Source organism: Vanessa cardui, chromosome 22, assembly GCF_905220365.1.
Source record: "Vanessa cardui chromosome 22, ilVanCard2.1, whole genome shotgun sequence".
NCBI classification, from domain to species: domain Eukaryota; kingdom Metazoa; phylum Arthropoda; class Insecta; order Lepidoptera; family Nymphalidae; genus Vanessa; species Vanessa cardui.
The window spans coordinates 2971479-2987911 of NC_061144.1; the positions used below are offsets into that span (position 1 = coordinate 2971479).

The 16433-nt window shown below is 31.4% G+C and overlaps 1 protein-coding gene and 1 non-coding gene across 2 annotated transcripts; both read right to left on the reverse strand.

Moving 5' to 3' along the window:
* Positions 1 to 543: 543 nt before the first annotated feature.
* LOC124539319 (juvenile hormone epoxide hydrolase-like) lies at positions 544 to 11758 on the reverse strand. Its single transcript, XM_047116680.1, has 7 exons — positions 11601 to 11758; positions 9816 to 9998; positions 6810 to 7058; positions 4294 to 4440; positions 1880 to 2225; positions 1216 to 1447; positions 544 to 787 (listed from the first exon to the last, which is right to left on the reverse strand). The coding sequence occupies exons 1-7, from the start codon at positions 11679 to 11681 to the stop codon at positions 580 to 582; spliced, it is 1446 nt and encodes a 481-aa protein (XP_046972636.1). The 5' UTR covers positions 11682 to 11758; the 3' UTR covers positions 544 to 579.
* Positions 11759 to 16000: 4242 nt separating this feature from the next.
* Trnav-aac lies at positions 16001 to 16073 on the reverse strand. Its single transcript has one exon. It is a non-coding gene; the product is annotated as a tRNA-Val (tRNA).
* Positions 16074 to 16433: the final 360 nt, after the last annotated feature.

Sequence of the window (16433 nt, forward strand, 5' to 3'; positions counted from 1 at the left end):
ACAAAAATTATTAATTTAATTATATTTAAATATTAAACAATTAAATGAATTTAGCAAGTAAACTTCGTCCACACGCTCCGACCGTCCGAGCAAAAATGTGTCCACCACACCGCGAGTGTTCCCCATCTTGACATCTGGCATGACTTGGTGGCGTGATCGCTAGCGACACCCCTTTCCTATGGGCTATCTTCTAACAATACATATACGTACTTAATTTGTGTTTATAATTCATTTCGTGCTCGGCGGTGAAGGAAAACATCGTAATCGAACCTGTATGTGTCTAATTTCGTTGAAATTCTGCCACATGTGCATTCCACCAACCCGCATTGGAACAGCGTGGTGGAATATGTTCCAAACACTCTCCTTAATGGGGAGGAGGCCTTAGCTCTCCAACTTTACATCCATATTCAAAATAAATACATCCCGCACTGATTAATTTAAATTACTTATCGAGAAATGCTTGACATTTCAGAAAGAAGGAATCACTTGATCACGTACCTTATTATTAAGAGTGACTTGAAAAAATAAAAACAAACATTACCGTACTTTTTTATTTTATTAAAAAACATATTCAACTCATCACTTTTTCATCGTCGAAAAAACTTTAACAGCCTCAAATATATCACTGGAAACTTCAACGGGCTTCTCGAAGGCAGCAAAGTGACCTCCTACATCTAAATTGGTTGTACGGACCAAATTGGGGTATTTCCAACGCAAGATAAAGTCGGGTTGCTGAATCAAGTCGTATTTAGTTCGGAGACCCCAAGTGGGCACAGATGTTGGTATTCTGAAAAAATGTGTTTAAGATATATTTTTCTCTAGGTCACAGAAATAAATGGCTCTGATGTCAATGTGATAGAGAAATACTGTGTATAAAGCCCTTGTAATATAATTACGCTTATTTTCAAATATACTTACCAAGATGTCTGCAACAATATGTGCATATGTTGCATTGTTATTTTAGATTTTTGAAGTAGAGCGTTAATTTTATCATTGCAATTAAATTTATCATTAACATTAAAATTTAACCTAATTGTTAGCACGTAAATATCATTGATATAATTTCAAAATTAATGATTTCTCATGATGAATCAAAGAACATATTCGATAAATTGAGAAAATCTGCATGACCAACGTTCTCTGAGAGACCTTTCCAGCAGAATAAAGAAGAGATTCAAATAACATTTAATTTACATAACAATATCAGTCATTTACCTTGAAAGAGTTTCTTCTATTTCATAGTTCAAAATACTTTCCTTATACAATCTGAGGGATGTGGTGATACTTCCAGTACTCCAGTACACTAGCACGTTATCCATTAAATCGGTTACATTGAATGCGCTAAGACCACCGTCGTGAGTGTACTTATTTGCTGGGTTTGTGAAAAGCAAATATTTTTCAATTATATACGACGCTAGACCTAATGGAGAATCTTGCAGAGCTGTACCTGAAATCGGAATACGGACACAACTAATTACAATAACTGTACAAATAATACACGTAACGCATCTGGATTATTTTAATTTCTGACAAATCCAAGTATTTGAAGCATGGTAAAATTTTTTAAATCTTCTCTGTGAAACCTAATAATATGTGATCTGTATAACATATTGAGTTTAGGCCTATTGATAAATATAATGGGATTTGTTTTGGATTTTATCGTGAAAAACAAATGTATATCGTAAAGTAAAATTGTTATGTATAGAATTAAAAAAAAAGAAAAACATGTTGATGAATCAAAGATATGAATAAGTTGATTACAAAGTGATTCAAGGAAGCATATTCTGCAAAATCTAAAATGTAGATTCAGTTATTTGGAATTATATTAGGAAAATGTTCGAGAAATTTCGATAGCACTTAAACGTAACTAAATATTTACCCACGGTATCCGGCTTAGTGCTCTGCAAATGTAAATATCCAGATTCCTCTAAATAAAACTGTAGTTTATCCGTGTAAGGATATATTTTATCAACTAAATCGTTTGCTACACATTTCGGACAAATTGCTCCAAGCATCAGAGTCAAATGCGCCAACTTCGACAAATTGACTGGAGTACTTGAATGAAAACCAAGTACTTGATTTGGAAATAGTGTGGCCATGTGTGAGCCAACAACATGGCCAATATCGCCTCCATGTACGTAGAAATGCTTGTGACCAATCCTTTCCATTAAGTTTCTTAATACAATGGCAATTTGGTATGTTGTTAATCCAGGTCTAGCTGGTGCCTGTAATTTATCAAAAAATTTTAATATTTTACAAATATCGTCAATTTTACGTATCACATCTTTGATTGTCTCAGCTTATGTCAAAGTGTAATTTATCTATCTATTATAAACGGCTTCGAATCTAGATAAAAATATATATTAAAGCATTGCGTATTATCCATGTTTTTTTTACTGGTATGAGTAGTTGAACCTATGGCTTTATTAGACACCAAACACAAACTTCCAACAACCGTGAAATTCTTTCTTAGCGGATGTCTACACCCTATAAGGAATCTTTCTGCTATGTTTCAAGTCTGTAGGTATAGTTTCAGAGGTTTCGTGATTAAGCGGTATTTCGGTTTTATATACTCGTATATACATAGATTTAGCTCCGCGAAAGAGCAAAGAGTCAATTTATGGATATTTAGTTGTCGCCCACGCTTCGCTCGTATTTTAGAGGTTGGTTACCATATGTTAGACAAAAAATTAGCCTATGTCCTTTCTCGAAGCTCAAGTTTGCTTCATAGCAAAATTCATCAAATTCGGTTCAGTGGTTTGGTAGTTAAAGAGTGACAGACAGACAGATAGATAGAGAGACAGACAATAATAATACAGATTGATTTCTGTACTTTCTTTAAATACACTTTGTTTTGTTGCTTAGCGGTAGAATATCTGATGTGTGGTACCTAGACGAGCTAGCACAAAGCGCTACCACCATATAATGTATATTAGGTGTATAATTTTACTTTGTAATTTGTTTTTATTAAAATTAATCACGAACAGTACTTTAAATTAATTGAATTTTCAACAATTTATTCCAATATTACATAGTAAATTAGATACAAGCGAATTTCAATACATTGGATTAAATAAAGCCATGGAAATATATTTGTTCATGCAAATATACAATGACCTACAATTATGCATGATTTCAGTATATACCGATAATACCTAATAATTCCTTCATATTAGAGCCTGAATTATTATTCAAATTGGCTATTGATCAATATAATACTGTTACAAGCTATACGAATAATTCCTTACATGATTCATTGACTGAAAATGGGTCAAAGTTGTTAAAATTTACTAAAGAAATGGTGTTCCTATTGGTTACACAGCTGATCATGTTCAAACTTTTGCAAGAATTTTCACTTTTTTGTATTTATAATAATGACAGAAATTACATGAATATAACACGCTTTAGATAAAGAGAGGAACAAACCTATTTATTCTTGGTTCCAAATAGTTTTTCCCAATTTACAAAAAGAAACATAAGTAGTAACTATTTGCTCGTTTATGACACTTTTAACTGTGTCGTTTCGTAAATTCAAATCGTTTGTAAAAAATACATTTGTAAAAAAAGCATATTATTCGATACAAGATTTTATAGATGATAAAAAACCTGTTGACTTCCAAGCAGGATATATTAATTTAAATAATTGTATTAACTAACATGACTTTGTATTTTTTAAATGTTGAAAAAGAGTAGCTACTGAGTTTCTTGCCAGTTCTTCTCGGTAGAATCTACTTTCCCAACCGGTGGTACCTTCAATTAGTTGTAAAACGACGATTCAAAAGTGCTTGTAATAGTCTACACGAATAAAGTTTATTTTGTTTTTTTTTTTGTAATTTTACATATTTGTAAATTGAGTATTGATAATTTTGTATGAACGAAGAATGTGGTCATTTTTAGATTTAGTATTTATACATACATTGTTTGTTTTAATCAGACATGCAGCGAAACATTTGAATGAGAACAAAAGATCGTTCGCATCCGTCTAGCAATTTGTTGCCATTCATACAACGGCCAAGAAAGTTCAAGATTATTTTAATTGTTAGTCTAAAAATCTTGAGAACCTTGAATATGTTTTCAAATAAACATGTGTTCTATTTTTAAATTTCAAAAATATGTCAATTAGTTATTCATTTGTTTCACTCAAGATGATAACAGTATTGCAAGGTGAGATATTTGTTCGTAAATTAACACTTCTACTTAATACACACACGCACACACTTACAAACGCACACATGCAAATAGGAACACATTTAATTGTAAAAAGTATCGTGTATTCCAACAGCTTTAACTTACTTGAGAGAAAGCAAATCCTGGTAAACTTGGGGCGATCACCTCAAACACAAAATTGTATTCAGGCTTAGCCGATGTAAGTAAAGGTATGATGTCATAGAAATCCCTCACAGAGCTGGGCCATCCATGTATGAGTAGTAAAGGTATAACCTGGTCAAACAAAAGAGTATTAGTTCTGAGTTATTGAATCTTGGTACAATTTTAATTTTTTAATTTTCATAACAATGATTGTGTTATATTTTACGTGCATGTAAGACGAGCTTAATATTTCATTGGATATATTAAGAAGCGGAAACATGGTGCACATTGGCAAAAAAAGATTTAACTACTTAATATTTGTAAAATTTACATCTAAACAGGATAGAATACAATATTATTTGATGGTACTCATATACTATGTTAGTCACGAATATATAATGCCTATAAATATAAATATATAAATATTGGACAACATCACATACATTACTCTGATACCAATGTAAGTAGCTGAAGCACATGTGTTATGGAAAATCAGAAGTAACAACGATACCACAAACACCCAGACCAAAGACAAAATAGAAAACTAATGAATTTTCTACATCGACTCGGCCGGGAATCGAACCCGAGACCGCAGAGTGGCGTACCCATGATAACCTGTGTACACACTACTCGGAAGTCGTCAATGCCTATCATAGAAGTAAGAAAATTAGAAGTTTAATATAAAAAAGATAAATCAAATATTGACTTATAAATCTACCACGTACAGTTTTAAGGCACCGTCTGAATGTAAAGTCTGATCGATCGCTTGGAATTTAATAAATTAGGATTGATCTAATGAAAACTGGCGTCCAGTTACGAACCTAAGATTGCGTTTAAAAATTTACATTCTACCTGATATGAATAATAAGATATAACCAATTAAATTTGAAAAAAAGTTACATATGTATGTATTTCATAATTTTATAAAAATATATTTAACACTTGGTTACATATAAATGAATAAAATATCTTTACTTAAGCGAATGAAACAGTAAGAATTAAAAACAATAATAATAAAATAGGTTTTTGAATAAATCATTTTTTCTTAGTCATTTGTATCACTGGTATTATTCTCATATGAATACAAAAAAAATATCCAACAATAAAATTATGCAAACCTTCACAAAATAAAAAAAAATTCGCGAATCGATACGGTGAGTTTCGTCTGCAAAACACGGGATCGAATGTCGAGTGTACATAAAATAAATAAAAATATAAATAATGGTGACAATGGTAGCGGTGAAAGTGACAATAGTAGTGGTGACCGGTGTTTACGCAGCAAACGTACGAAAAAGGAGGTAGTCCGATACGGACACTTCTAACATTATCAACATCTACCCGCAAACTTCAGTCTCGTGAACAAGACATTCGTAGATAATGTCGAAATATCGAGCTTCACCGAACAAAAATAAAAACATGGTAAATATCCCGAAATTAATACCTTTAGTAATAAAAATAACCATGTTAATTTAAAATCTTATAAAAAAAAAGTAAATAAAAAATGTTACCAGCCATATTCTATGCGTTCATATATCTTAAACAATACATTTGAATCAAAGTATTGTACATTATTCAAACATATTAACTGTGTAAGAATATACTCGAAATTCATCTCAAAACATTATCTAAATAATATAAGAAAGTCATATAACAACAACAGCCTATAAATTCCCACTGCTGGGCCAAAGGCCTCCTCTCCCTTTGAGGAGAAGGTTTTGGAACATATTCCACCACGCTGTTCTAATGCGGGTTGGTGGAATTCACATGTGGCAGAATTTCTATGAAATTTGTCACATGCAGGTTTCCTCACGATGTTTTTCTTCACCGCTGAGCACGAGATGAATTATAAAGACAAATTAAGCACATGAATCAGCGGTGCTTGCCTAGGTTTGAACCCGCAATCATCGGTTAAGATGCACGCGTTCTAACCACTGGGCCATCTCGACTCATAGAAAGTCATATGCGACATTGAATATAATAACGATTATAACATTTAAAGATATACGTAATGAAATTTGAAACTACATGAACATTCGGCGCGACGCCTCAAGCTACTTCTCACAAAAGATGAAGTTCTGATAACTTACAATGCTGACTTCTCACGAAGTTTAAAGAATTTGTACTCGAACACATTTCGATCTTTAAATTTTCCTCTTTTTTATAAAAGTAATTTATTACAGTTAAAAAACTTAAAATATTGTAGTATGTGTCACATTTTAAAAGTTATAACGGACATTCTTGGCGGTTTATAATAGAATCAATATTTTGAAACAGTGAACGCTTTTTTTTTAAATACATATTGAACAAAATCACATAAATTACTCTGGTCACAATGTAAGTAGCTAAAGCATTTGTGTTATGGAAAATCAGAAGTAACGACGGTACCACAAACACCCAGACCCAAGACAACATAGAACTAATGAGCTTTTTCTACATCGACTCGGCCGGGAGTCAGTCACGGAGGTCGTGGTTTAATTTTACCTTATTAATATGCTTCTTACCTTGAGATTTTCCTTATTTTTAGGCTTCACTCGCATGAAGTGTATATCCAGGCCTTGGATATTCGTTATGTAATGGTTATACTGGTTTAAATACTTGACACGTGACCCATATTTATACTTAAACTGCCAATGAGCGAATATCTGTCCAAGTACGTCATAATTTATCCCGTAAGTCGAAGAATCTTCCAAGCTCTTAACCCGCGTTGCTCTACGGTACGCTTCCATTTTTCTTCTCAAATTTTCTTGCATCTGAAATTTAACACATTGAAAGATTCACTCACACATGCGCGGTTTCGACATATTTTACCATCACTTACTCTGATCGAATATTCCACAGCCAAACAGCAATACTTAGTATTGAGTCAGCATCTACAGACATATGGAATTTATCATCGAAGTGTACAAGGTTGATTCCTTAAGGGATCTATTTGTATATTATAAATGTGAAAGTTACTCTGACTGTCTGTCTGTCACTCTTTCACGACCAAACCGCTGAACTGATTTTGATGAAATTTGTTATGAAGCAAACTTGAACTCCAAGAAAGGAAAGGCTACTTTTTTGCCTAACACGTGACAACCAACACTAAAACGCGAGCGAAAAGGGCGTATGTGCAGTAGTGACCACTAAAAATTGAGATACCCACTTATAAATTTACCTAAGTTATTGAAATTAAAATGATACAAGTCACCTTCACTACAAAGCAATTTGTTTAATAAGCACAAATTCCTAACGTTAAAATTCAGTAAAGCTTTCTCGTATTTACGACCTTTTGTAATTAATCAGTTAGATAAATACATATTGATAATAAAGTAATATAAGAATATAAATAACTTTGATTAAAATAATAGCACTTTGTACAGCACTCCTCTGGTGACAGATGGGCACGTCCATTTTTCAAGCAGAGTCGGAATTGCGGTTCAACGGGGAAATGCTAGCAATCTTGCCACCATTCCACGCGGTCATAATTTGTCAACAACTCAGGGCCTTAATGTAAATAAATGTATTTTATGTTATACTAGTTAACGTCCCGGCGTCACTCGGTTACAATAAGGTTATATACAACTTTTAAATTGAAGTACAAGAAACAAATCTCGTTATTTTTCCGGATAGAAAAATTTAAATATTTTTTTCCTACTTAAATATGCATGTATTATATATATATAAACAAATATTTGCTCATAGATCTGTTTATTGATGAGAACCATAAAAAAATCTGTTGCGTTTAAAACATTTTAACATACAGCCGATAGGACCCAACTCTGTTTTATACTAAAAAAAATTGATAATAAATATAGTACACGAGATGTGCTTATTTATAACATCATTAGAAACTACTAAAATTATCAGTATTTCTTTACTATATTGTCCTAGTATTACATACAAAAACCTCTCGAATTTTTTTTTATGAGATAGGTGGCAAACGAGCAGGAGGCTCACCTGGTGGAAAGTGACTACCACCGCCCATTTGCAACACCAGGGGGCTTGCAGGTGCGTTGCCCGCCTTTAAGAAAGGAGTACGCTCTTTTCGTGAAGGTAAATAAACGCATCTATTAAAAACAACCACATCAAAATCCATTGCGAAAATTTGAAAGATCTAAGCATACATAGAGACGGTAAGCGACATTGTTTTGTACTATATAATGAAGAGATAAGACTGTATTATTACAATAAATATTTCGTAGATCGTAAAACGTAGTAAACCTCTAGCGCCGTAAACAGCACAAAGTAAACCCAATTATAAGTTTACGTTAATTAGTCGCAAAGACTAACGAGGTTTGATAATATTTAGAAATTGCCCTGTCTCAATTCTTAACTTTGATTAAGTTACATTTACGTTTTGTGGTTACGAAATAGACACACGCTTTGTTTATTGTTAACGTTATTAACAAATACGTAAATTATTTTCATATTGTTTATGTAATTATTTTACATTTAAATTATACAATTTTATTAACTTTAATTACGTATTTTGTACTTCTAAAGGAATTTGGATAACGAATAATAATTAATTCTCCGCTGTTAATTTAACTTTATTATAATTTGCAAATATTGTCCTACGCAAATTTTCCTCTTAATACATTGTTGATTACATTGAACCGAGCACCTTTGTTGCCTTAAACTTTTTAATGTCATAGGTAAATGGACTAGCTAGTGGGCCACCTGATGGTAAGTGATCTGCCAATAGACATTGTACTATCACCGAGGAAATGAATGTGGTATGTTTCGACACACTTACCCTTAAAACAACTACAATACTAAGTATTGCTGTTTGATGTGGAATATATGTAACTTAAAAATATATTAAGTCGAGTAAAAAATTGGAATTATACGTTCGAAATTCAAATAATATTACAAATTCATAATATTAACAAATAATTGTATAATTGACAGTGAATTCCTCGTATTTATCTCTGAGATATTTGTATATTTCCAATTAATACTTTATACACTATTTGACGTAATTATTATAATAATAATAAATAATAAATAATTAACAACATTAAATGCTTAAATATATATATACAAATATTATACAGTTAGGTATAATCCAGTATCATTTTTTATTCAATAACTACTCGTATAATGGAAATTGTATTATAAAAAAACATTATATAAACAAATTTTAACAAAGTCAAGTTGATATAATACATATTATATCAATGTCATCAGTCGTCGGTCGGTAAGAGTGTCGGTATTTTCACTACTTAGCAGTAAGATCGTTTATTTATAATTGTGGTTTTGTGTTTATTTATGTGTTTGTCATTTCTGAAATTAACGGTTGTTTGCTCATATTTTGAATTACTGTTAAAAATTAAGATTATTTTCCAACAAATTAGCTATAGGTTGTTTCAATTGTTTTTTTTTTAAATTTTTTTTTCCTTCTGATCGCTAAAAATATTATTTAAATATATTTATAATTTTCGTTTTGAACGTTGGTCAAACTACATTAGAATATTCGTCACAAATCTTTTGACAAATTTTATAGAACCACTGAATATACTTACAGAATCGCTGAATAAAATCCGGTAAGGTCGTATGGACGTGTCTTGTTCGCTACTCGTATTTCGTCCCCACCGGACATTCAGGTCAAATTCTGGTAAATCAGGAGTAGCCAAAAATGTACTATAAAATTTGTAGAACAACACCGCTGTAACGACTGTCCCCACGATCGTTACAAATTTGCAAATCTGTAAATAACACTAATAATATTAAAATAACTTATAATAGGGATGATAATTTAAATATTATGATGAATTATTTGGAATTGTTAATGATTATTAGACTTCAATATCACGAGAATTGTATCAGTATCAGTAGCGCTTGCCTGGGTTTGAACCCGCAATCACCGGTTAAGATGCACGCGTTCTACTGGGCGATCTTGGCTGTTTTTCCCATACGAAAACATTATACAACAACAACAACAGCCTGTAAATTCCCACTGCTGGGCTAAAGGAATCCTCTCCCTTTGAGAAGAAGCTTTTGGAACATATTCCACCACGCTGTTCCAATGCGGGTTGGTGGAATACACATGTGGCAGAATTTCTATTAAATTTGTCACATGCAGGTTTCCTCACGATGTTTTCCTTCACCGCTGAGCACGAGATGAATTATAAAGACAAATTAAGCACATGAATCAGTGGTACTTGTCTGGATTTGAACCCGTAATCATCGGTTAAGATGCACGCGTTCTAACCACTGGGCCATCTCGACTCTTAAGAAGCGTCGAATACATTATAAATTACTTTAATTTTTTTTCTTTATTAACATAAGAATTAACAACATTAAATGCTTAAATATATATATACAAATATGAACTAAAACTAGTTACTGTATAAATCTTGACCGCGTGGAATGGTGGCAAGAATGCTAGCAATATTTTACCGTTGAATCGCAATTCCGATCCTCTGGGCAAAAAACGAACCAGCCCTCCTGTCACCAGTGGAGGCAATGAGGCGAGGTGTTATACTTTTAATTTTAGGATAATTTGTCAAGACATATTACAATCTTAACTTATTGATAAAAAATATATGATACCATATTCGATCGTCATGAATGAAATTTGTCATTTGCGATGGAATGATTACAATAAATTATAGTAAATATGTGCATGCACTTTTACATTTAATTTAACTCGGTAATATGACGACCAAAAGGGCGTTTGTGTTTTACTTTAATGAATAATGTTTTACTTTTGATTGAGCTGACATGACCCAGTGGTAAGAACGCGTGCATCTTAACAGATGATTTCGGGTTCAAACCCAGACAAGCACCACTATATACATGTGCTTTATTTGTGTTTATAATTCGTCTCGTCACCGGTGAACGAAAACATCGTAAGGAAACCTGCATATGTCTAATTTCATCGAAATTCTGCCACATGAGCATTCCGCTAACCCCCATTGGAACAGCGTGGTGGAATATGTTCCAAATCCTCTTATTAGGAGAGGAGGCCTAAACCTGCAGTGAGAAATTTACGAGCTGTAACGTTACTTTTTTTACTTTTGATTTTGTACACCATTTCACAATTCGTTGCAGGAGTAATCTGACATGGTCTTGCAGGCTATTAAGAGGTTGTATTATGAACCCGATACCTCAGAATTACAAGATAGCCACTAGACTTACGAGTGAGTTACTCAAAATCTAATATAGTACCTTTATATATAAAAATAAAATAACATATTGTATATTTTAATGAATTTATTTCAAATAATTCGAGCTAGTTGAATTTTTAATGATAGAATATTTTTTTGAATATAATAAAAAATATTTTAAAAAGAAAACTCACGTACATTGAAATTCGATTTCCTTTCATTATTTACCGTTTGTTTTGTTTCAGTCGGTTTTTTGTTCGTTTTCTTCTTTGGCGCCATTTTTTTAACAATTAAATAAAAATCACACAACTACTGACTCTCTTTTATTGCTATCATAATTAAACTACAATCAAAAATAATATATATCTTATCGAAAGTAAAATATTTAGGAAATTATCGATGTTTTTATCTTATCAGTGGGATAATCCTGATTTCATAATACGCTTCTGTTGTAAATGACGTGGTCCAAACAAATTAGACTTTTGCCCTTATCTAATTTCAAATTTTTGACATGCGGGACCGAGTCGTCTGACGTGACGACGAACGGCGTGACGCTCTCCTATACTGTCATGCTTATCTCTACGCTGAGCTCAACTCTCCACTCAAGTAAGCGTGGTACGCATTCTATACGGTTTGTTGCTATGCGCTATTATTATAATAAAAAAATAAAATAAATATAATATAATAAAAAAATAAGAAAAAAATAATTTTTAACTATTAGTTGCGCGCGGCTTCACTCCCATTTTAGGGTATTGGCTGTCATGTGTCATGTTAGGCAAGAAAGTAGCTTATGTCCTTTCTGTTGAGTGAGTTCAAATTCGCACGTGACATTGGCAAAATAATCTGAGCCTTTTTGGCACAAATAAAAGCCACCAAAAAAGAAAAAAAAAAGAGTTCAAATTTGCTTAACACCAAATTTCATGAAATTCGATCTATGGTTGGGTCACGAAAGAGCGACAGACAGACAGAGCTATTGTCACATTTATAATATTAGTATAGCTTTGTGAAAATAACTTACCACCAACTATTTATTTATCAGCAAAAATTTAAAGGGGTTATTCTACTAAACCTCAATTGATGATTGGGTGACAGCTACAGAAACGAGCTTGTATAAAGCTTTACTAATATCGTTCAGGATTACATTACTTGGTAATTGATTAAGGTTGCTCTCCATATTCCAGTGTCTAAGTTAACATACAAACGTAAGTGACTATATTATTTATATATTCAGGGACCCCAAAAATACATACAAAATATAAAATCATCGAAATCTCTCGTACAATCACCAAACAGGGGATTAAAAAATATAAATATGTATATGTTGTACAAAAAAGGTTTTAATGCTGAAAGCATTCTCTACCTACCGATTTAAGCCTTCGAAATAAAATACTATATATGATACATAAAGCATTGCGTAAAAATAATATTTTGTTCATAATAAGTGAATGTGAAAATGAACACTGGATTATTTAAAATAATATTTATTTTGAGTCTTTTTTTTTAAAGTATCATTATTTAATTACATAATTATTTGGCTCCAATGTTGGTTGTTGGTTACACATGTGAAAAAAATTGGCACCACTAAATACAAGACAAATTTTAAACACATAAAAAGTCAGTGATGTTTTCTTGGGTTTTAGTTACTAGATATTCTACTGCCAAACATCATTGATGTAGTGTTTAAGGGATGAATAAGCCAACGTTACAAGTACAAGGGACATAACATCCTAGGTTATGTAAATATTGGTTAATATCTCATACGAACAACGCCAACGTCTTTAGGATTTGGAGATCATTAATAATTTGTCCAACCTATATTACAAAAAAGGAATAATATCGAAAACACGTATAAATTTTAATTTTCTGTAAATAAAAAAAATCCTAATCTCGTTTTGCTGACTCTACACAATATTAAATAAAGTTAACTTGATCTGCTAAAGCGTGAGAGATACTGCGTCTTTATTTGTTCGACGTGACGTTTTAATTCTGTAAATAATCCCATTCTAATTTCTGTTACTTTCTTTATATTCCCATCGAGATAATTCCTGTTACTTTCTTTATATTCCCATCGAGATAATTCCTGTTACTTTCTTTATATTCACATCGAGATAATTCCCTTTACTTTCTTTTAGAATCTTGTGGTGTTTAGTGTTTCATCACACTTTAATACATGGTTTCATCTGAAAAACAGAACAGTTTTCTAGGTCATTCGTTTCAGCACAGCCTTTCAAAAGCCTCCCCTTGTGTATGATACACTTCGCTACAAAAGTCTTGTGTGGAAAAATGAATCGGTTTTAACAAATTATCAATATGTCAATAGTGATTTTGAATTAGAATTAGATTAATTAGTAGATTTTATCGTAACATTTTTTCTTTTTTATTTTATTTTATTTGTATTATGTCAATTTTAATAGTTTTAAAAAATACTTATAGATACTCTTTTGAGGTTATTTAAAAATTATTTCTTTGTTATATCGTAAAAATTTAGTAATTGCAATTAATAATCATCTTTATTTTTCTGCACATCACAATCACAGATAAAAAAAATCGGCTTACGATATTAATAAGTATCAAAACTATTAACTAGTAGTAATGTTTATCATTAATATTGACTATGATATCTAAACTAATATTATAAATGCGAAGGTAACTAACTCTGTTTGTCTGTCTTCAACTACCAAAGCGCTGAACCGATTTCCGTGAAATTTCGTATGAAGCAAATTTGAACTCCAATGAAGGATACAAGATACAATCGATACAAGATTTTATAGATGATAAAAAAGCGTGGAGTTAATACCTGTTGACTTCCAAGCAGGATATAGTATTTTATATAATTGTATTTAACTAACATGACTTTGTATTTTTTAATGTTAAAAAAGAGGAACTACTGAATTTCTTGCGGGTTCTTCTCGGTAGAATATACTTTCCGAACCGGTGGTAGCTTCACTTAATTGTAAAATGACGATTCAAAAGTGCTTGTAAAAGCCTACTTCAATAAAGTTTATTTTGATTTTGATTTTTTGATATAGGCTACTTTTTTGCCTGACACATGACAACCAAACTCCTAAAACGCGAGTAAAACCGGGGGCGACGTCTCGTTCCAAATTTCAATATTCCATATACGACCGCTTTGGCCGATTGTACCGTTGGAACAAAGTGCTCCAACGTTATTACAAGACGCAATATCATTTTCATACGAAGGAAATTTTATCAAACGTCTTTATAAATTCAGTCGTATTTGAAGTCAATTTGCAAATTTGTTTTGAAATATTAACATATGTTATGCTTATGTTGAAATATTTTACGATCTGCTATTTTGGTATAAAGACGTTATAATTATTTTTAGTATGAAGATTTAGTCTCGCGTTGTGATATTAAAAGTATTACCATCATCATCATTACATAGTATAAAATAAAGCCGCTTACCGCTGTCTATCTTTATGTATGCTTAGATCTTTAAAATTATGAAATTGATTTTGATGCGGTTTTTTCTTTTGTTTATACACGCACACTATTATACCTATCTTATAAGTACACAGCGTTACTCAAACTAATGAAAACCGATACTTGAACGTGGAAAGCCGCGCCTTCGTAAGCGAACAGATCTATAAAGACACTGGTTTTTAAAGATATAATCCACTACTGCTTAAATTTTTTATCTCTACTCTCTTTTTCAATTTGAAGCTTAGATTGGTTTAAACTTTATTAGATAAGCATAGTGTTGTTATTTTTTTTTTATTGTTTTTATTTAGCTTAAGTGAACGTTTTATTTTTTATTTTTGAGTATATTTTTTTTTATATTTACAAATTTTAGTAATGATATTTTTATACATATAATAGTTTTTACTTAATTAACTCGTTTTTTTTCACAATTTGTTGAGATTACGTTGCTTTGTTATATTTTTTTATTAAGATGTATGAAGTTATTATTATTATTATTATTTTTAATATTTGCTTTTTAAAAACTTTTTTTTAAATGTTTCTATATAACGCACGTAGAATAATTTAAATTTATATATTTGTAAACATGGAGTGCATGCTGAGTTAGCCTATAATTGTAATGTACTTTGTAGCTACATATTCTATATTGTAAAACTTTTACTTTTAAAAAAAATTTTAGATCATTGTACGTTATGTTGGCTTCCTATGAAATAAATAAATAAATACTGTTGTATATATGTTATTGTATAGTGTTTAACTTCCAACTGATGTACCCTTTCGGTTTTTGAAGATAAGGTTTGGAGCTTCGAAATCTTAGTGCACTCTGCTCCAATGCGGGTTAATGGGTAACACTATCGGTCCCATTCACCAAGTGCAGTTTTTCTAAAGATGTTTCCTTCACCTTTGAGCAAGAATAATAAACACAAATTATGTACATGAACTCAGTAGTACCTATCTACCCTGAGTTTGAACTTAGAATCATCGGGAAAAAGAGGTTTGAACGGTGATATTAAATATAATAAGATTTTATTTAATTTAAATTAACGGAAACATTTATTGCAAGCATACGACACAAGCCCTTATCAACAAATTGTTTTTCATAAATATCTCTAATTTTCATGGAATTTAGCACAAACATATAATAAAAATAAAAACAATGTTTCCGCCCGGGATCGAACCGGGGGCCTTCTGCGTGTTAGGCAGATGTGATAACCGCTACACCACGGAAACGTTGAATGCATCAGTCCAATTTAATAAACAAATATTTTTATAAATATTATTTTATGTCTGTCATGTAACTTTATAACCCAGATTATTTATAAAACATAATATACGATGCGAGGAGATAATATTAAGCTATTTATTGTTCATAATGTATGTATATGTATATATGTATGCTATTTATTGGTAATAATTGAGACTAACGAAGTCGTAACATATTATGATAAAAATACAAACAAATGGAAACGTACACTTAAATTAAAAGCTAATTAAGCAACTCTTGGAATTTATGTAAACCAGGAACACAAAAGTAATTAAAAACAAAGGTAACTTTGGAAAATAAGGTTAATTCATAATTGGTAGAAAAAA

Excerpts from the sequence above, each read along its gene's own strand:
- LOC124539319 (XM_047116680.1), bottom strand. The coding sequence starts at position 11,681 with ATGGCGCCAAAGAAGAAAACGAACAAAAAACCGACTGAAACAAAACAA. Across the intron at positions 7,059-9,815 it reads GGATTTTATTCAGCGATTCT|ATGCAAGAAAATTTGAGAAG; the intron begins GTAAGTATATTC and ends GTTAAATTTCAG. Across the intron at positions 1,448-1,879 it reads CACTAAGCCGGATACCGTGG|GTACAGCTCTGCAAGATTCT; the intron begins GTAAATATTTAG and ends TTCCGATTTCAG.